Source organism: Peromyscus leucopus, chromosome 11 (genome assembly GCF_004664715.2).
Source record: "Peromyscus leucopus breed LL Stock chromosome 11, UCI_PerLeu_2.1, whole genome shotgun sequence".
Taxonomy (NCBI): Eukaryota; Metazoa; Chordata; class Mammalia; order Rodentia; family Cricetidae; genus Peromyscus; species Peromyscus leucopus.
The window spans coordinates 56,507,933-56,530,327 of record NC_051072.1 but is presented as its reverse complement, the minus strand read 5'-3'; the positions used below and the strand labels follow the sequence as shown (position 1 = coordinate 56,530,327).

The 22,395-nt window shown below is 44.2% G+C and overlaps 1 protein-coding gene across 7 annotated transcripts in view; it reads right to left on the bottom strand.

The window, feature by feature from the left end:
• The window catches only part of Msh3 (mutS homolog 3), an 87,979-nt gene that overhangs the window by 2,784 nt on the left and 62,800 nt on the right, over nucleotides 1-22,395 (bottom strand). For 5 of the 7 annotated variants that reach the window (XM_028891035.2, XM_037209513.1, XM_037209514.1 and 2 more), the window contains 4 exons: nucleotides 21,851-22,008; nucleotides 8,499-8,685; nucleotides 6,071-6,200; nucleotides 636-807 (listed from right to left, as the gene is read on the bottom strand). In XM_028891035.2, the coding sequence (XP_028746868.1) occupies nucleotides 636-807; nucleotides 6,071-6,200; nucleotides 8,499-8,685; nucleotides 21,851-22,008 (647 nt within the window). Of the gene's footprint in view, nucleotides 1-635; nucleotides 808-1,713; nucleotides 3,658-6,070; nucleotides 6,201-8,498; nucleotides 8,686-21,850; nucleotides 22,009-22,395 lie in introns of those variants that run through there. The other 2 variants (XM_037209512.1, XM_037209518.1) reach the window with 2 other exon arrangements.

The window sequence follows — 22,395 nt, the reverse complement described above, 5'->3', positions numbered from 1 at the left end:
CCACGCCCCACGTCCTGACAAAATTATTCGAATTTCTTTCATTGCATTTGTTTATTTAGGGGGTGGGGACATGCCCCAGAGTACATGTGGAGGTCAGAGGACAACTTGAGGTGGGGAGAGAGGTTCTCTTTCCACCATGTGGGTCCCAGGGATCAAATTCTGGCTGTCAGGTCTGGTGGCAACCTTTACCCACAGAGGCACTTGTATCAGTCTGTGACAGAATTCTGAATTCTGAAAGCTGTTTATTCCTGCAGAGGCACTGTGTGAGTAAGATAAGCCCTGTGCCGGCCCCAAGTACTGATGCTAACCTCAGTAACTTTTAAAATAACTGCAGTTCCTCGGCAGCTAAGGTATTGGCTCACACCAAGATAATTCTGTAGGAAAAACAAGACCAAAAAGGATTGTTTGCCACCTAATGAAGACCCGACACAAACACAGGCTGAATTCTTCTGAGATCCATCCAAAGCTGCTTGCCTCCGGCCATAAGGAAAGCCTGCCGAAGAGGCTCTACAGTGTCCTTCACTCCAAACCCCAAAGAGCTGCCCATGGTCATTTACACGACCACCCTCTTCCTTGGACAGCTGAGAAGGTGCCACTAGGAAGCAAAACAAAGAACAAATCAAGGCCATTCCAACCTTCTCAGGTTGACTAAGCCTTCCAGCTCTTTGGACTTCTGAGCGGCTTTCTTCAAGATTTCTCCAGGCACATCCGCTAGCTTCGCCACATTCAGGCCGTAACTCCTCGCTGCAATTCCTCGGGTTATCTGATAGAGGAATGTGACAGAGTCTGGCACCTGCTCCGAGTCACCTGTCAGGTGAAGAGGAAGGAAAAGGAACAATCAAAACTGCATCCGGCAGGCAGGTCAAGTGGACGACGAAAGAAGATACAAGCTCCCACAACTGGCCTCTGTCAAAGCTCACAACCTGAACACAGTTCCCAGCCACCTGTAGCCTGTTTGATCGATTTAGGAAAAAGATAAAGTTTTGAAAATGATTATGCATTTAGGGGGCTTGGCTCACTTAAAGTAGTCTTGAATAATGGGTGGCTATGAAATCTGAACTGAGCTTCTGTATTAAAGGAGAACGGTTCAGGCACATGCGCAGTAGGACATGATGTGTCCCGTGGTTCAAGTAGCAAGGACGTTCTGGGTAGAGGAGCTGTGCACACTGAAGTAGGTGCCGCTGCTCAGCGCCTCTCGGGATGAAGGCTCATTTTCACAGCTGTTGGGAAGGCTGTTGGCCTGAAATCATCAGCGGGTGTTCATGCCCCATGTCATTACCTCCTCTTGAGTGTGGGATGGACCCAGTGACTCGCTTCTAATGGACAAAACATGGCACTGCAGAGGGCAGGCTGGAGAACATTGCATCCTCCATCTTGGGCACGCTTCCTTTCTTGCTTGCTCTGAGGAAAGCCAGCTGCCATGTGGTGGGCTGCCCCATGAAAAGGCCCACATGGAAACCTGTCACTCAAGAGTCAGTGAAGGACCGTGGCTTGCCAACACCAAGCTGATGCCATACCCTGAGGCCTGGACAAAGCTGTGGGAGGGGTCGGGCAGTAAGTTTGCCTGGCTGACCCATGAACTGACTGCCTTCCAGTCAAAGCTCTCAGATGTGCTCAGCCAAGTTCCCCTAGATGTCAGACACACAGGAATGATAGACAAGTTTTATCTTAAGCTGATGTATTGAGATAGCAAGCTGCTGAACATTTTTTTTTAAATTACTGTAAGCTAATAGTAATATATAATAAAGGATATAGAGGCCTCACCCTCTTTAATTTCCAGTTGAGGTAATTCTGAAGGACCATTCCAGCCTCCAAACTCTTACACACACACACACACACACACACACACACACACACACACACACACACACACGAATTTGAAAGTTTAAAGACCTAGGAAAGCTCAGGTACAGAGCTCCATAGCTCTTTCAGAAACAAAAGCACTACAGGACCCCACAGCTTTAAAACAAAAACTCACCATCGAGTCACATCTGGTCCTAGACGGGCCAGATCTTCATGGTTTCTGTGACCCTAGCACATGCGGTAAATTCACCAAGAGCCTTGGCTTCTTTGTCAAGTGGGGTATGCTTTGATAATCAGTTACCGATGACAAAAGCCAAGAGACTGAACACAAAAGTAAAAGGAGACAATAGAATTCACCTCCGATGAGAATCCAGTAGCAGAAAATAATAGCTTTCTCGGGGTGTTTGCTACAAGTAGGAGGGGAGAAGAATGCCGCAGACGTTATTACCAAGCACTAAGAATACCTTCTACCTCCAAATGAAAGAGGGATACAAAGAAGGGTGACAAGTGGGTGAGCGCGGATTAGGGAAGGTCGGAGTCTGCAAACGCCAATAGCTTTTTGTTACTCTTCCATGAGCACAAGATGAAGAGGCAAGTGAACAGCAGTAGCCATCAAAAATGCAAACCTTAAGACAAAAAATAGTCCTGGCTCTTTCCAGGCTAATCTAGCTTCCATGCTGGTCTTTCTTAAGCAAGACAAAATTCATTCATCTGTCTGTCCTCCCATCTGTCCAAGCATGCTGCTGGCCAGCATTATCCAAAGACAGCCTGGTATGTAGTGCAACCCTCCTTTCTTAGAAATGGGTTTGTGGATACATTTTCCAAGAGTTGGTATTTTTTCCCTTTGCATATAATACATAGCATATGTCGGAGCTACATATGATATACAGATACGTATATGCTATATATAAACAGTAGGGATGGCTGAAACAATGGTTCTGTTTATCCTTTTTATTTTTTAAGACAGGCTTCACTGTATTACCTGGGTCACCACAAACTTTGGGCTCAAGTGATCCTGTGCCTCAGCCTCCTCAGGACCTGGGACTATACATCCATATCTTCTTTGTGCATGTTTTCTACAATGCTTTTTAAGCATAATATAGCTATACACTACAGTTTATTTACATAATGTATTATAATACCCTGAACCTTGAACACATTATTATCATATGTTAGTACAAACAGTGGCTGAACCTAGCACCATATGCTGGTCTCCACTTTAGGGTTGTTCTCATGCCTTCAAGGTAAAGAACATGATCACTCTCCCCAGGGGTCTCTTTTTGTTGTTAGATTTTGCCTCAAGCCTGTACCTTCTTGGTGGGCGGCATGCATGTGTGCATGTCTATGAGGGAGATATGGAGGCAGAAGGAGGCAGGTGGGAGGAGACAGGAATAAAAACAGCCCACTGTTCTAGATCCTCACCACAAAGGTTCTCAGTGAGTTCTTCTCTTGCAAGCTACACCCTTTATTAGGGGATATTTTGAAAACTAATCACTGTCAGAATCTATGAATATAATAATCCATGTTTCTATTATAAAGAAAATTAGCAAAACCTATTTTAAGGCCAAATTTCTCAATGAGAATGATATTAAAGAGATGTGTTCTGATCAAATAATTTCCAAGTTGTTTTTCTTTCTTTACACTTATTTCTTTTGCTGTGGGGACAGTGCATGCATGGCCCAGAGGGTGTGCTTGCCAGAGGACAACTTTGGGAAGTCAGGTCTTCCCTCCTCAGTGTGGGTTTCGGAGATGAGCTCAGCATCAGCTTGGCAGCAAGGGCATTTATCCTCCGAGTTCATCAAGTTCACGCAGCAGGCCTGATCAAGTCACTTCTGAACTTGCCTCTTTTGATAGCTGTTTAGAAGTTTAGAGATGGGTACAATGAGACAATTGTCTTCTTATCCCTTGACACAGTGTCTCAGGTAGTCCAAGCTGGCCTTGAACTGGCCAAGTAGCTAAGGATGACCTTAAATGATCTTCATGCTTCCACCTCCAAAGAACCAGGGTATAGGCATGCAATACAATAGCTACTTTTGTCTAGGCCTTTACAATTGCTCTCCTGGCTTCTGATCCATTACTTCGGCTACCGCACACCCCTGGAAACGCAGGCCTTGAACAGTTTACCTTGTTGTTTCATTGATAGTACTGGTCTACCCAAAATCCATTGCATTTTTAAGGAAACTTTTGTATTAAAAGGAATTGACTTCCTGTCCCTTTAATCAGGGCAATCTCCTCACACTCAGCTCTAAAAGTGGATCCTGATTAATTTTGAGACAAAGTTATTTCTGCCATTCTCATTTAGAGGCAACTCAATTCTGACAATGAGATTGGAATGGCCCTGAGATGCTAGAAGGCACCTGAAAAGAAGTTGCCTTGCTCCTAAGACAGTTACAAGAAGGAGCAGAGACATAGGTCAGTGGCAGAGAGCAAGCTCAGCATAACACAGCCTGGTTCAGCACCCAGCACCAAAAGGGAGGCAAGAAAAACATGGAAAAGTCTCCTAAACGCTAGCTCCTCCTCTAGCGCTGGACACTGTCAAGCATCCAGTGTGTGATATCTGAAAGACCTATAGCCATCTTCCCCCTGGCCTGTGACGGGGTCGGCAGGGCAGGGAGACAGCCAGGAGAGCTGCAGGAGCTGGGGCCGCACCGAGGAGTCACACTGGACAGCCTTGCCGTGGATCCAGTGATCCAGTGCTTTGTTAGTGGAGATCACACACTTAGGGAAGGAGAAGAACTCCCGGGGACCGCAAAGACAGCCTCAGGACAGCAGACGTGCAGCTGGCCTGGGCAGCAACCAGTTCCCAGGAGAAGAATGGCAAAGAAGAGGCAGGAAGGACCCCAGTGGGAACAGCAGGCTCCGTGACGCTGGCGACGCTCAGAGAGGCCTTTTTCAGAGCTATCAGAGGGCCAAGGGGGCTCGGCTACAGACTCACAGCAAATGACAAAATGTAAAACTAAAAATCAAGCCGACTTGGTTCTTAGCACCCAGAAGTAGTTGTGAAGGGTGATGGCAGGCGGGCAGGGGGGGCGGGTACGGACAGATGGACAGAAGGGCCACTAATAGAAGATGTCAAGGACGGGAACTGTGCACATCATTCAGAAGCATAAGAGGAAGAAGGACACAGTACAGGTCTGTCTCGTGCCCGGGATGAGGAAGGGCCTGGAATGAAGAGGTGGAAGCTTCACTGAGTGGCGTTCAAGTCTAAGAATTATCGCCACAGATAAAATCAATATAATAAAATGCCAGACGCTCCAGGGCACAGGATTCTGCGCTGGGTCGGCAGGGAGGTTGCAAGCCCTTAGAGGCAGCTCTCAGGCCCTCCCCGCTGAAGAACTCTACTTTGTTTTGCACGCCATTTTCTGTCGCACCGGATGCAGATTAATAAGAAGCAAGACGTCTTCGTGAGAGAATTTATGAAGTGTTTTTCAGGGCTCAGGGATTGCTTACCATTACATTTATCTTAGGTCCAGTACTTTGTTTTATTTGGGCCATCTGCCTGGTTTCTTTTTAAGTTCTGTCTTTACTACTTTTTCAAACTTAAATTTGGACTCTGGAGTGTCTTGGATAATGGATTTTTCATTACAGCATACCAACTGTGCAAACTACCACAGGCTGGTAGCTTTAAAAAACGACTACTGGGCGGGAGGTGGGGGTTCTTCTAAAGCTTACTAGGTTACTTATGGCACATGCATTTATCCCTGTTGGCTAATGATGCTCTTTCTCAGGGAAGGATCTCGTCCTCTGACAGAAACAGTACTGGAGAAGCTAGGGAAGCAGGACCCAGAAACCAAAAATGTGGCCGCCATGGGCAAGCCACTTCTCCCGAGATTCACTTTTATTACACTAAGACACAACTCAGCTCCACTCTAGGACATGGCCTGTAGTAAGTAGGTTAGATGATCTGGGGGAGGTGGTGAACATTTTAAAGGTGACTGAAAGTCCTCTGCACTCGACTATCTTATCCTAGGATGAGAACTGAGGAAAAACGTGTGGGACTAAGAGGAACTTCTGCTTTTTGGGAAAAAGGGTCGCCATTTAAACAGATGAGGCAAGAACAGAGAAGGACTTTGAGTTAGCAAACAAACAAATGTACATGCTTCGTGACTCAAGGCTTACAGCAAACGAATTTGCCAAATGTTTTCTAGGATGGATGATCACAGCTTGCATTATTAATAAGCGATGAGCTCATATTCCTATAAACTTGGAGTTACCGAGCTGAATGTCAGGACTATTCACCTTGTTGCTCCTGCAAGGGGTTGCCTACCTGACTCCTGCTGGCTTTCATCCTCATTGACCAAGAATCCCATGTGGTAATTCCCCACCTGCTCCGGGTAACATTTTTCTAGTTCACAAACTGGTGGATAGTGGGTGACGAACAGGGTTAAGGATTTCACCTAAAACAGTAAGACATATAGTGTTGTTTAAATGAAAACATCTCAACTTTAAAAATCCAAATCTTCATAAAAGCTGCAAGAAAAGAACAAAAACCACCATGTACTTGGTTTAGACAACCAGTTAATACTCTGCCACATTCCTTTCCTTCCTTCATTCCATGCAGACAGACAGATAGACAGACAGACACACACACACATACATGCACACACACATGCACACACACATATACACATGCATACACACGTACACACATACATAGACACATGAACACACACGCACAAGCACACTCACACACGCATACATGTACACGCACATGCTTTCCTGAGTCTTCTTTCCCTCCTCCAGTACTGATGACTGAACCCAGAGGGCTTTCACACACTGGGCAAGTGTTCTGCTACTGAGCTACATCTTTAGCTCTAACCATTTGAGAATTAGTTGCAGATAGTGTCCCTAAATATTTAAGAATCTATATTCTAAGAACAAAATCCTATACGACCAGAATAAAATTTATATACAAGAAATTAATTATCATAGAATACGACTCATATGTTTTAATATCCTTTTTTTTTAGTCTTTTATGGCATTAACACTGTGGTTAACATAGAAGTCAACTGCTTTCCTATATACCAGAAGTTAAAAAGTAGAATTTGAAATTAATAGAAACACTAAGCATCACTTATACAAGCACTACTCAAATTAAATACTTGGGCATAAACGTAACAAGCATATTTTAGAATGCGCCCAACAAGAACTGTGTAACTCTAAGGAAAGACACCAAAGAGACGCTAACCACAGAGCAGCCAGGCCATGCTGCTGCTCAGGAAGAGTCAGTGCTGTCAGAGGGTAGTTCTTCCTGACCATGAGGTCAGGCCGTGAGCATTCCTGTCCTCTCCGGGTCTCTTGACTGCCTTCCGTGGAGGGTATATCTGTCGAAGACACCCGGTAGGCCCAGGGAAAGAATGGAAGGCCCAGGCAACCACCAGCACCAAGCTGGGAACCTTATGTGTGAGCCAGGACATCACTGGGGATCCTGCAGTTCTCGTCCAGCTTTCAGATGCCAGCTGCTCCCACTGGCAGCCTCACCGCAGCTACAGCAAAGGCTGAATCAACCCCCCCCCCCAATGCCACTACTGAACCCTGGGTGAACAATGACATTCATTTATTAGCAGTCCTAACACTGACACAGTCTAACACAGCAGAAATTATGAACTTGATCTCAGGGGTGGCAGACTCAGTTCTGTCCCAGCTTCCTCCTAAAGGTTAAGCAGATGTTAAAATGTGCTGGTGGTACAAATGGACTTTACCAAATGTAGCAAAATGCATCTTTTTTCAAATAAGGATTTTTTTTTTTTTTGGTTTTTCGAGACAGGGTTTCTCTGTGTAACTTTGGAGCCTGTCCTGGATCTCCCTCTGTAGCCCAGGCTGGCCTCGAACTCACAGAGATCCGCCTGCCTCTGCCTCCCGAGTGCTGGGACTAAAGGTATGCGCCACCACCACCTAGCTCAAACAAGGATTTTTAAAGAAAAATTAAAAGTACTCATTTTAAAGGAAGAAACCATGTTAACATTATGTGTATTATCTAAATAAACGTTGGAACAAAACCCCAGAACTTCTCTTGGATATTTCAGTGACAAAGGCAGTGAGGTGCGAGCCACACGGTACAAAGCTGGGTGTGGGAGATCGTGCGCTCTCATTCCTGGGGAGGTGGAAACAGGAGGCTCTCTGGGGCTCTGGCCTGCAAGCCTGGCTTATTAGGTCCTAGGTGAGAGCCTGTCTCAAAACGCAAGGTGGGCAGCTTTTGTGGAACAACACCCGAGGCTGACCTCAGCTCCCACATGCATGTGTACCCATGTGCACCCCACAAACGTGCACACTCCTTGCTCATACACATACACAAGGGGGAGGGGCAGGCAGGTATTAATAAAGGCATTACGACCAGAGTTATACAGTAACCATGAGGACACATTTCAGGTCTCACCACAAAAAGTGAGGCAATAGACTTATTAAGGAGCTTAGTTCAATTATCTCACATTTAAATGGATGTTGTTATAACATGCCAACTTAAAATAATATTAGTTCATAGAAACCGTCAAGGGGGCTGGAGAGATGGCTCAGCGGTTAAGAGCCACTGGCTGCTCCTCCAGAGGTCCAGAGTTCAATTCCCAGCAACCACGTGGTGGCTCACAACCATCTGTAATGAGATCTGGCGCCCTCTTCTGGCCTGCAGACAGAACACTGTATACATAATAAATCTTTTAAAAAGAAAAGCAAACTGTCAAGGTGTGGTGGCTGCTTACGTCTCTGATAAAATGCTCCAGCGTAGCATAGGCGATGGCGATGCCATCGTGGGTGCTCGTCCCTCTTCCCAGCTCGTCCAGGATAACCAGGGACTGGGGTGTCGCTTTCCGGATTATTTCCGCTGTGTCCGTGAGTTCTTCCATGAAAGTGCTCCGACCTTGGTATATATTGTCTGCAGCACCCATCCTACAAGCAAGGTCAGAACACATGATTTTCCTGAGTCTACTTCCTTGGAGGCCAAATATTGCTTTATGGACAATAAATGTATTGTGTGTGTGTAACAGTAATTGAAATTATATTAAATAAATCATACATTGGATACAAAGAATGTCTAACACCACCAAATTCAACCCTGAAAGAACATTCTAGACAGAATTCTGGAAAAGTAGGCAGTTTCACCTGCTTTTGTCCTCAAAATTCCAAACCCACACCTTGGTGTTCCCAGGACAAAACAACACTTCTCTATGTCACTACGCTTAAAAATCTATTAGCGGTAGGAGTTGTACAATTTGGGAAGTTTTCCAGCATTTTCTTATGCAAAATCCAGGGTAATTAAAAAGTCAATTACTATATACAAAATAATTCATTTCCACACAATGAAACTTTTGTCCTAGAACTAACTTACAGATGTTTAAGGGCCTTGGAGAGCAACTCATAGAGGTTCCCAAGTAAACACATCTCCAAGATGTCAGAGTCCGAAACTCTCAAGACTGTCTGTCCTTCCATAAAGTAGTCTCCTGGAGTTTTGAGTATACAGCTATGCACTGTGCATGACTCAGGAAAGGCTCCAGCACAGGTATTTCCTTAACTCACATACCCATAGGTCCCTGAAACTTCTTCCAGAGCACTGGTGAGAGCAATATTCTGTCACATTTACTTGGGAAAACATTTAGTCATAAAAGGAACCTGAAAGATGAGAAAGAGTAACTGGGTAATAGAATAAGGGCTTGCAACTAGTTAGAAAGCCCAGAATTCAGGCTTGAAGTTCACAGCTGGCGTCGCAGAATGCTAATCACTGCTGTCTCTGCGAACCCCCCTTATCAACGTGGTTCTGCATCACCATTCACAACCCAGGCACACACTTCACACCGGACCTGCCGCAGCACTCCAGTGGTGCCTGTACTCTGCACAAATTCATGAGCACACTGAGTCATGGGCAGCAGGGCTGGAGCAGGCAACTGCAAGGGAGATGAACCCTGATGCCCATGGTGGGTGCCGCTCAAGTTGTAACAGTAATGAGTGGCATTGGAAAACAAAGTGCCGTCAATTTTATCCATTTTAAAATCAACACACAGAAAACATCATCTGAAATGCTGCTAACTGAGCAACACTCCAGCCACGTTTTCAAAGTTCATACACTGTTATTTACCTCAATTTTGCAATGATTACTCTTACAATTCGGATTTTAAATGTTTCCCAAAGGCCACCTGTTGAGGGCTTCATCACTAGACTGTGCTACTATTGTGAAATAGTGAGACTTTTATGGGCTGAATCCACATTGAAGAGAAATGAGAAATAAGGGCTAACAAACATCATAGGAAAAATGGGTACGAATACAACTTCCTGAGGATCATTAATACCTGTGGTGTTCTAAGTGAGAGTGAGAAGAAAGACTCAAACCAAAGTTCCTTAAAAAGAAACAACAGCAAACCACAAAAGCCCTGGAAACGAAAAATAAAAGCAAGATCACAGAAACATGAGATGCTGTGGAAGACCACGACACTGCCCGGGAAGATGAAGCCAGAGAAACCTCCAAGGATGTAAACAGACAAGCCAAGGAGTGAGAAGACCACACGGTGGCCTGAAGCCTGGGTGTGTAGACAAGCACAGAGCGCACACACAGGGAACTACGCCACCAGGTGAAGGAGGCTTTCTAGGGTAAGAGAAAGCTCGCTTCGAGCAGACAGTGCCACTAAATACTGACTATGATTGGTTTACATTTGGTGCAATTTTGTGACAGGATTTTAAGAAAATCCTAAACATTTCAAAGAAAAATCTCACTGGGAACAAAGGGAGGAGACAGACTGTGACTTTCATCTACACTGAAAGCCATGTTGGAAGAGCAGGGACAATGCCTTGAGATTTCAAATCTGGATGTTTATTTTATCAAAACTTACAAAATAGATGTAAAGGAAAATTAGGCTATTTTAGACTTTCTAGAACTTGGAATATTGGCTACTATGTTGCTTACACAAGAAAAGTCCTTGAGACAGATAAGAAAAGAGAAAATAGTATTTAAGAAAAAGAATAAGGAATCATAGCAACTGAGAGGAAATAAAAAGGCCAGAAAAAAATAAGAAGCACTTTAGATTGGGATGTGCAGAAGATTCCCTTCAACAGACAAAGTTTGTATCTTAGAATTTTACATCCATGCTCATTTATATTTCTGCTCTACATGTGTGCATAATATAATTTTAACATGAAGGTGCATGTACTGCATTACAACAATATAAACTGATTATATCTTTGTATCTTTTTTTTTTTTTTTTTTTTTTTTTTTTTGGTCTTTTCGAGACAGGGTTTCTCTGTGTAGCTTTGCGCCTTTCCTGGAACTCACCTGGTAGCCCAGGCTGGCCTTGAACTCACAGAGATCCGCCTGCCTCTGCCTCCCGAGTGCTGGGATTAAAGGCGTGCGCCACCACCGCCCGGCAATATCTTTGTATCTTAAAACTAGCCTCTAAAAGTGGTAGGTACTTAGTGAGACCTGATCTCAGGCCCCTCCCACCAGCCAAAAACCCCACCTCTACACAAGAGATCATTACAGTGACAGAAATGCTGAGACCCTGTCAAGGTAGAAGTTTTCAAAACCGAGAGGAGAGAAGAAAAGTTAGAAATTCATAAAGGATCCCTTCAGATTTTGTAGCAAGAGGTCAGACATTGCTAGAACCAGTTGATAAATTTAAGCTTAGAGTTATAACTTTCTGAGACGTTACAATGGTGACAGGAATCAACCCAGCAAGGCTCCAAGGCAGCCTCTAGTAATCAAGGCTGGAGGTGGAGGTGGTCAAGGCTCAGGAAGCCTTCCCCTGCCAGTCCGTAGTTGCTGTTACTACTCTGTATTTCCTATCGTGACAGCCACTGCTTCTGCAATTATGACGTGTAGAAAAAGCATTGTACTGTGTGTCACGCTTATTAAAATGACTTGTGCAGAACCCAGGTTATCAGAGTGTGCGTAAGTCATCTCTGGATGGGCGCATTACTGATTGACATTTTCTCCTCCTCAAGAATCTTTCAAGCCACCAGGCAGGAAGATGGAGATTGATGTGTGCATCAGAGAAAAGCCATGGAGCAAAGCCTTCTTTCCCATCTCCAGTGGATTAACACACAGAAGAAATCCGCTACAACATGGTGGCTAACGGTATGCTAAGCATCCTCTTCAATATCGCTGGGGTTCTTTTAGGGATCTCACTGGGGTGCCTTTAGGGATCTGTTGAGATGGACTCCATAAAGCAAAGGCACACTGTGTGCACACACAGGAAGTGGCCAGCTTGCCTTGGTGTTAACTTTAAAGCACTAATGGGGGCTTTTGGGAAGACAGGGTTTGTCAGAAGACATTTACAAATCTGTGTCCTCCTCTTCCCTTGGCCTTCCCGCCCCCACTTGTAGCCTGGTTCTCTGGATTAACCAGAGCCTTACAGATGCTAAGCGCATGCTCAGCCACCACACTCCACCTCCAAGTTTTGCCCCTCTTTAGGCTAAAGACACAGAGCTTTGCTCCATTTCTTGACATTAAAAATATCATCTGTCATCTGGCTGAAGAGCTTCCAGTGTGAAATGGAGTGAAGTGTTTCAAATTATGTTATTAATGAATTGTGTGGGTAGGCATGGTGGTGCAGGGCTGTAGTCCTACTTCTGTGCGAGGCTAAGGCAGCAGGATCGTGAGATCTAGACCAGTGTTAGCACTCGGCAACACCTTATCTCAAAGTTAAAACAAGGAGCTGGGGCAGTGCAGAGGTAGAGTGTTTGCCTTGCTTGTTTATGGTCCAAGGTTCAACACCCAGCACCAACAGACAGACACACACACACAGACATGGATACATGCAAGAATGTGCACACCACACACACACACACACACACACACACACACACACACACACACACTCCCACACATATACATACATAGATACATGCAAGCACGGTCACACAGACACACACAGACAGACAGACAGACAGACACACACACACACACACACACACACACACACACACACACACTTCCACATAGCTAGGTAAAGCAGAAGCAGAAACCCAAGTAAAGAGACTAGTGCCATTGCTCTGGCTGCCACTCAGAACTGAGTCACCTTACACAGGATGGCTAACTTCTGTGTTAGACTGTTTCACTAGGACCATCACGGCTGTAGATGCTTCTGGAAATCTCAACCAAAGCCCAGACTGCCTCTCAGACACTTTTTACCAAAAATGTTTGTTCTCATTCCATCTTTCCTTCAAGGCCGCCTGACTTAGACAAGCTATGAACAACAAAAGAGGCCTGCACTCCACAGGCTGCTCACCTTTGCCCATTCGGTTGTTTTCTAGGCCTATGTCTTCTATAGAGAATTGGGACACTTCTCTCCCTTAATAGATCCTCTCCTTGATAGAAAGGACTTGCCCTCATCACAGCCAGGCAAAAGCCAACGGCGTTGGACAAGTTCTCGGTCACGGTTTCACACTCTTCTTTCACAGATGAACAAAGACACTGGGAAGGCAGGTCACCATCAGCAGGACTGGTCTGTGTCAGGCAAGAGGCCAACACAAGCTTTTCCGCTTGGGGCGAGATGGTTTTAAGCCATCATGAGTACTTCACACAACCTGGTAAGGTTTCTGTTCTTAAGACGGCCAGATATGATTTCAGGGATGCTCGAACGAAATTTTATTACGCTTCTACTATTAGGCTAGTTAGTGGTTACAAATATCTTTTTAGTTTGTTTGTTTGTCTTTTAACTTTTTTACAAGCAAAGTCACCCTGCTCCTCATAGAATCCCCTAAAAGCTTCTGCCCTAGGAGCTGGCGCAAGTCTAATCATAATTCTGCTTTCCTAGAGAACCTAATACTGACCAGACGCTATGGGAAAAGACAGCTCATTAACCAGTCACTGATGCTGCAATTCACGTGGGAACTGTTTACTGATAACAGGATTTGCTGTTAGCTCTCCTGAATGAACATCAGGTCTATGTATTTGAGTTTGGCTGAGGACAATCAATAGATCTGAGGTTATTTTACATTTCAATCTTTGTCTTAGACCAAGTACTTTTCGTCAACCATGTTCTCTTACTGCCTCATAGCTTAGTCATTTTTTTTTTTTTTAGCCAAAAATAACTTCTTGCAGCAAAGCAGGATTATAGAAAACAAGAGTTTGTAATTTCATATTAAATTAACAAGACATACATATGCTGGATAATGATTCTCAAGTTCTTCAGATGTTAAGATGTGTTGGGGAATTCTAGAACACGTTAGTACATTTGTCTGGTTCACATTCAATTGTCATAAAAATGGAAAAGGCATTCTTCAGCGTTCTTCTCAGACAGAGGCCACAGTTGTGCGATTAAGAAGACAAAATCAACCGATATTTTTAGGAGTGGCAGCCGACTAATCTTACTAATCCCCTCCCCTCCCCTCCCCCATCCCGTAACCCGTATATAGGTCAACACAGCTTCAGAAACTAACTGGAGGAAAGAAATGATTACTTCTTTGAACTAGTTTCTACAATCAAGAACACTTCCAGGAGATTCTAAGAGACTATTTTTAATGAGATCTTGATATTCTGAGTTAGTGTGCTACATGTTTCCCAGTGACAGAAAAAGGAATGGCCTCTCTCCCTTCCAATCACAGTGGCCGGGCTTTCCCAAGGAAATGCTTGTGTGAGAGAGATTCAAGCACTTTTAAAATGTCTGGAGGTGTCCCGTTCTGTGGTAGGAAGCACATTCTTAATGTTGCACAACCATCTCTGCTGCCTTTTTCTAGAACTTTCAGCCTCTCTAAGAGACTGTACCCACTGACAGCCTGCTCAGTCTTCCCAGCCGAGATGAACTACATTCTATCTTCTGACTATGAACTTTCCTATTTTCAGTATCTCGGATGGGTAGCATTAGAGGACAATCAACCATTATATCTTTTCTTTAGGAAGTTTTTCAAAATGGTTAAGCATTTTGGATTCTTTCCCTTTGTTTCACTTTGCTTAAGTATTTGCAGAATTCTGCCCAGTGCAGCCGTCTAAGCTTCTTGTTTTCTGGGTAGTCTAACTTGAACTAAAGGTAAGAAACCTACTCAGTAATAAAATACCCTGATTTGGTTGTTTGTTCTTGAGGCAGGGGCTCACTATGTAGCTCTGGTTGTCTTGGAAGTCTTCTGTAGACCACGCTGGCCTCCAAATCACAGAGATTCACCTGCCTCTGCCTCCTGAGTGCTTGGATTAGAGGCGTGCACCACCCCACTTAGCCCATACTTTTAATTAAAAAAAAAAAAAAAAAAAGGTTGATGGAAGAGAGAAAAGAATCCAAGAAGATAAAGTCTAAGAAGAGAAAAAGCTGCAATGACTAAAACGGAGAAGTTACCAATTGGTATTTAAAGGGTATACAAAATGCAAAGCGTAAACCCACCTCTTTACCTACGTGACTGCTGACACTGTCTTTAGTTCAACAAAAACATTACTCCATAAGGGATGGAATTACAAACCCCTGACACCTAGAGCTGGGTACTGCGATGCACATCTGTAATCCCAGCACCGCCGCCGCCGCAGGAGGATCACCATGATAAGGCTAGAGAGAGGCACTGTCTTAAAACAAAAACCCAAAGCTGGGGCTGGGGAACTCAGTTGGTAAGGTGTTCACTGTGCAAACCGGAGTCAGTCACAGGACACAAATGTAGGAGTTCCGGGTTCAGTGAGAGTGAGGCAGAGGAAGACACCCGACCTCTGCCTCCAACCCCCAGGTTCAGACACTGAAACACAGAAAGGAGCAGGATGGCTCATTTATACCAACGTGCAGGAAGCTGAGGCAGGAGGATGGGATGTTCAGGACCAGTCTGTGCTAAAGATCACAACTTTGTGTGTGTTGGGGGGAAGGCAGAGACAGACAGAGAAGGGGAGACAGAGAGAAAGGGGAGAGAGAGAGAGAGAGAGAGAGAGAGAGAGAGAGAGAGAGAAGAGAGGGGGGGAGGGGAGGGGAGGGGAGGGGAGGGGAGGGGAGGGGAGGGGAGAGACCACTGCAACATTAGTCACAGTAGCCATGATGTGGCTTAGGTGGCTGACAGACAGCAGGTGGGTAGTGAAACCGTGGCACAAGAATGGAATAGAATACTATGTAGCCTCAAAAACAAGAGGGTTCTGTTACTTGTGGCCCGGATGAAATTGGAGGACATTATGTGAGGTGAAAAAGCACAATAAGAAGATGTCACCTGTCCTTAGTTGTATGTGAAATCTAAAACAAACCCAAAAGAAGAATAGCATGAAGGTCACTGAGGCTGCAGTATGGACAGAATGGGGGTCACAGAGACTGAAGTATGGACAGAAGGGGGGTCACAGAGGCTAGGATGTGGAAGAAACAGGAATAATAATAATAATAATAATAATAATAATAATAATAATAATAAACAACCCAAAGATTTCTTAGCTTTAGTTTTATTTGTTCACTTGCAGCAGTAGGGATCAAACTCAGAGCTTTGTACATTATGAGGTAACCACTACACATAAAACCAAATGCACAAGAGTGTCACATGACTGATCAAGTATGCTTCTTACCAAAGGAGTTAATAACATATAGCCACATAAAGACCCACACATGGATGTTTACAGGTTTGTTTTTAGCAACTTTACTCATAATTTTTGAATCTCAGAAGCAATTCAGATGTCTTTTAGTGTAGAAATGGTAAGCAAATACACACTGTGGTAATCTAGACAATGGACTATTACCCAACACCAAAAGAAATGAATTATCAAGCCCTAGAAGACCCAGAGGAAACTCCAGTGCTATCAAGAGAAGGAGGCCTACAGCGCCAAAGGGACTCTTTGTTACAGGATACTCCAAGAAACGACAAAACCACAGGTGCAGAGTGAAATGATCCCTGGGGGGGGGGAGCAGCAGCTGGGGGGAGGGAAGGCGGAATAACCAGGGCCGGCAGAGAGGATTCTCAGGAAGGTGACACCGTACAAAGCAAAATGAGCCTTCATGTAAACCAGGAGCTCTGCATGGTGATGCTGCAGCAATGTAGCTTCTTCATCTGCTGGACCACTCCACTAGGGAGGCTGACGCTGGGGGAAGCCCTGCATGCACCAGGCAGGAACCTCTGGGAAATCTCTACCCTTTTTTCTCAATTTCCTGTGAACTTAAAACTGCTCTCGACTAAACAGAATCTTCAAAAAGGAAAAGCAGAGTTTAAGGCCCCCTCCACCACGCCCTTCTGAACAGTACCTTTGGGGAACTCAAGCAAGGGATCCTTTTGCACCCACAGCAAATCTTCAGGAGACTGTGATCCAAGTAAAGGTAGTAAGTTCACACTTCCCACCAAAAAGCAGCAGTGAGGTTTCTCATGTTTGCATACAACTAAACCCACCAGGGACCTTCCCAAGGCAAAATTCCTGAAGCCACCAAAGAAAGAGGAATTTGCTCCTTTAGTTACATGCCATCTATCATGTGGTCTTTAGTGTGGGTATTTACAACTGGGGAGAAGATGCACTCATTTGAGATGCTTTCTTTCTGACCATGAAGGATGCATTCTCTTCTGGACATTCTTCACAGTTTTTGTCCAACTGGATGGACAAATTGCCTCTCCGCTCAAAAGCAAACACATGAAATAATATTAAACACCAAGCATCCACTTCTTTTTAATTCTATTTCAAGACAAACACACCCAAGCCATCCTGAATATGGCTCCTCCCAACACCAGGTGCCACAGAAGGAGAGTGTGGGCCGCACACCATCAAATTATTCACTAGGGGCCAGTTATTGTAAACACCTCCATCCATGAACCTTTTATTGGCACAAACAGAAATAATGTTGAGAGGAGAGGACAATTGTTTTGCTTTTCTCGAATGACTTTCTAACCACACTAATAACTCATTGCTTTTCTCAAACTTAATTACCTAATCTGAGAAGCTGAATAAGGCTTAAGCTTACACTCATATATCAGGAAGACAAACAACAGATCTGATCTCAGTGATGCCCTAGATGCTAATGATGCTTGGAAACAGGCATCTCACTGATGAGCATACACATCCTAATATACTCATTTAAATACATCACTTAGGGCCAAATATAGATGTTGGTCAAAAACTTACTTAAAAAAGATCTCCTAATGACTCAGGACAGCATTCATGTGACCTTATAATATTCAAGGAAAAAGATCCCCAACCTTCTGTCTAACTACAGCTTTCCCACTGTCTCCTTCCAAAGGCACCCTGCAGGAGCCGCAGCAGACATGCCACTGATAATTATGGACCACACCAATGTAAGCCCAATGTTCCAGATGTCCAATAAAACACAAAAACAAGCAGCTTAAAGTCTGGAGCCAAACCTTATGCAAACATTTCACTCAGTTTAGCCACACTGTATTTCTCAATGGATACAAAAAGAATTTTTAAGTAACAGTGATGTAATCTGAACAATCACTTACTTTTACAGGAAGAATTGCAATGCATATTAAATAAAGATTACAACCATGTGGTAATTCTCTATCTAGAGGCTGTTCTGACATGACTGCTTAGGCACCACCTCAGAGATCCCAGTTTGAAATCACAAGAACTGGGCTTAGAGTGCAGCATTTTAAACAAGCAGGTATTTAAGCATCACAGTAGAGAAACCCTGCTGTATCAGATCTAACTTGCTTCCACACATGACCCTTGAATTTAGATTCTGCTGTCCGGGCAGCCAAGTACAAAAGGATGAAGAGGAAGCAGCCACTGGATTGTAATGGAAGACCTGGCAGGCGTGAGGAAGGACAACGTATTCTCCAAAGCTTTTTGTAAATAAGCACAGTGTGTTCATGGGGGAGGGGACTAAATCTTCCTAGCATCAAAAATCTACCAACAACAAAAATATACCAGATGGTACTTCATATAAAGGACATTAAACAATAGAAATGAACATGTTCCTACAGCAATCTGGAGAACACATGGAAATGGCACCAAGTAGGTATTTCTTATTCTAATTTAGCATTAAACATGAGGACAAACTTCATACGCTGCTGCTCCTAACCAGTATGGCCTTCTTGGAGAACTTGAAAGATGCATGTTCCTTACAGCCTAGCAATTCTATGCCTCAGTACAGACTAGATGGAGAAGATTTACTTACGTATAGCACACAATGTATAAGTCAGTGTCACGAGCACCCAGAAACTGCTTTTGCTCAGAAACTTTAATTCCTCTCCTAGACCCAAAATGTAACTGAGAGCTAGCAGAATGAAAGCCTGGAATCTCTGCCTTCATTCTGTATCTAAGCAACTGAAACTCCCCATTAAGTAACAGGAGGCTCCAGGAAAGACACCACAGCAATGACTTATGATGCAGAGGCCAAAGCTTAGAGCAGGGACAAATTGTCACCTGAGAACCAGACAGGCACAATTTCTCAGAGCCAGAACTGAAAAAATGATCAACCAGACCACACCATAACCAAAATCATTTCATTATACAAACCGCCCCCCTGCCCTAATTCCTCTTCTTTTTAAACCTAAAGCTCAGGTCTGTATGCCGAGGATGGGCTTAGGGCCATGGGGCCTTTATCTGCTTCTCTCCTTCTCTGCCCTTTGCTGTTGTATTGGGGTGGGTGGCTGAGCCCAGACCACGGGGGCTTCTGGAGCCAGAACTTATGCCCCAGTGCTCAAGTAACACAAGTACCAATACTGTTTACATCTGTAGGACATTGAACTCCTGCTAAATCCCTGCCAAGGAATGTGTGGTACATACATAGTAACTGGGATAGTAACGATATATACTTCCACACACAGTTGCATTTATAAATACAGCGAAGGGAGAAAGCCACTCGTAGATTAGTACGATACAGTGCTCATAAAACTTAAAACTATACCCAATGCTGCTGGGTATTGTTTCAAAGAACATCTATACAGCAAAAATGTAGAGAAAGGCACTGGATGAACAGACCACAGACAAGCAGGATGTAGTGATGAGGATGCTTCATTTCACCTTACATTCCGTTATCCTGTTGGATATCTGTCATAAGTGCACCTATTACTTTTATAATCAAACAGTTGAGCCCAACATGTCTCTGGTCTTTATTAGCTACCCAGTCTCAGGTATCAGACTGGATACCCATCATTTATTCCACTGCTTCCCATGTCTACACTCTGATCATAGAATCCCCATGGTCCTGTGTTTAAAAGGTTCCTGTGTTCATCATGTTCCTCCTGTAACCTGGGGACAGAGCTAAAGATTTGAATGGATTTAGATTTGGTGCTTTGACCAGAAGACATCATGGCCTCTGCTTCAAACCAGACCTGATGTCTGGTCGAACCTCTTCTGGTGACATGAGCCATTTCTGACTATGACCTAGATCTGTAAGTACCTTAAGGACTACACTGTAATCCATAGCACCCTTTCTTGCTACTAAGCCACAGAGTTTCTGTAAGAAAAACTTCCCCTCAAGTCAGGAGAGCTACTTCATTTTTCTCCAAAATAACTCATGATTATTTTTGGTTTAGGTACCATTGTAACTCATTCCAACACCCTCCAAAAGTGATGAACACATTTTGCATTGTTTCGTTAGGATCATAAATAGTTGGACATAATCTCTCCTCTGGAAAGCACTAAAACATGTGCAAAACTACCCTCACAAATAAAACAGAGAGCAAACGAGTCCCTCCATGGCCTGTGGCTTCCTCTTCTTGGCCATTCTCCTCCAGTGGCACCTCACTTTAGACTCACTCACATCCCTTGCTCATTGGAGCATGGACCTGACACTTTAATGTTGCTAGTGATACAGCTTTGCTAGAAACAGAATCTTGCTGGGCCTTTCAGCACTGTTGAGCGTCTCTCTTGCCCCTGAGAACCCACCTAGAAAAGGCTAGGCACAATGGTGCAAGCTTGCAGCCCCAGCACTTGGGGAGTTGGCCAGTCAGCATCTTGCAGCTTGCTGGTCAGTCAGCTTAGATCAGGTGGCAAACCTCAGGTCCCACGGAAAGACCCTGTCTCAGAGAAACAAGATGGCCGGCTCCTAACTCTTGAAGAACACCCCAGTTGACCTCTGGCTTCCATATGCTCTTGCACATAGGAACATCCTCCCTCCCCCGCCACCTCTCTCATCTCCAGTCTGTAGTATTCTGTCTCAGCAGTAGCAAGATTAAAATACTCCTGCCCCTTTCATAGGTACCAGGACTCTCCATCCAGATGTGCACACCACTGTTACCCCTGACAACTCATCTCGCCTCCATCACTGGACCCATCTCTCACCAAGTCCTGATTTACTTCAGGCTTTTCCTGGAGGGCCTCCATATAGTTCCTTCTCCCACCGTGCCTACTAATGCTGATGCCTGCACCTGCCACTCCATCTGAAAAGCCCTTTGACTAGTGAATCCATCCTTCAGCGAGACCCTCAAAAGTCCAAAGAAAGACTGTTTCAACTTGCAGATTTTAAGGTATTTCAGTATCTGCCCAAGTTCATTAATATTGGTAATAGGTAAATTCTGGTAGGATTCAAGGGTCAAGTGTCTACCCATGAAGTTGGACAGTAACAGACGCATTACATAAAGAGCTTGGTTATTATATAGTGTTATGTTTACATATATTGTATTTACATAAATATTATAATACAGGAGATACAGACCATTCAAGAACTGATAAATTGGGAGATATGAAATAGATAAACTATAAATTCCTTTTAGTAAAACCATGGTATTTTACTCATATTGCTAAGAATGCATGAAATTAAGCATACATATTGAGGTTGTAAGTCCTGGCCAGTTACATGCAATGTTTGAGAGCGGAAATAAATGTGAATTAAACAATCTTGCTTGGTATTTCCACCTCAACGATGGGGAGGGGTGAGTTTCAGCTTCCCATGCTAGAAGGCATACCGTAGCTTCTTTTCTCCATTCAAATACTGACTTCTATTTCTTCACAACCTTTTGGCTAAGCCTGTATGTAGTAGGTATTGATTCCCTCTCTAAGATTTTGCTTAAAGCACTCATTTAAAAGACTTGAAAAAAAAAAAAGACTTGCTGTAGGGAAATGACACCCTCGGTCGGTCTCTTCCATATTAATGTGTGTGGTGACTAATGATTCATGTTCCCGAGCCCTGAGAGCTTTGAGCGTAAACTCATCCAAACACGCACATAAGAAGGGAGTTTGTGTGACAATGTGGCCTCGGCTTCTATTACGAGATACATTCAAAGAGAATGAACACTTTACCTTGTGAAAATGGCGTCCACAATCCCAATTGTTGCTTCCTCTGCAGGAACATAGGACCCGATCTGAGCCATGATAGCCACCAGAGCGACCTGTTTTATGTAGGAGCTCTTCCCACCCATGTTTGGTCCAGTGATTATCATCACTCTCTCAGAGTCCTGCTGGAAACAAACAAACAAATGGAATTTCATTTAGTGCACCAGAAGGGGATCGTAAGGGTTGGTTTTTATTTGGAGACGGCAGATTGAGATAGGGTTTCGCTATATGATCCAGGCTGGCCTTCAGCTCACTATGTAGACCAGGCTGGCCTCATATTTCAGTCTCCTGCCTCCACCTGCCATGAACTGGAATTCCAGGTATCCACTACTTTGCTTGGCTCAGAGGGTTTTTGTTTTGTTTTGATTTTCATGTGGCGTCTACAGTTCATCCCACAAAAGAGACTTCCCAATGCACTGCTCTGCGACCTATTCGCATGTCATTGAATTAATCCACTTCCGTTCCTATAACAAAATGCCTGGGGCTGGGTAATTTGTTAAAGAAAGAGTTTC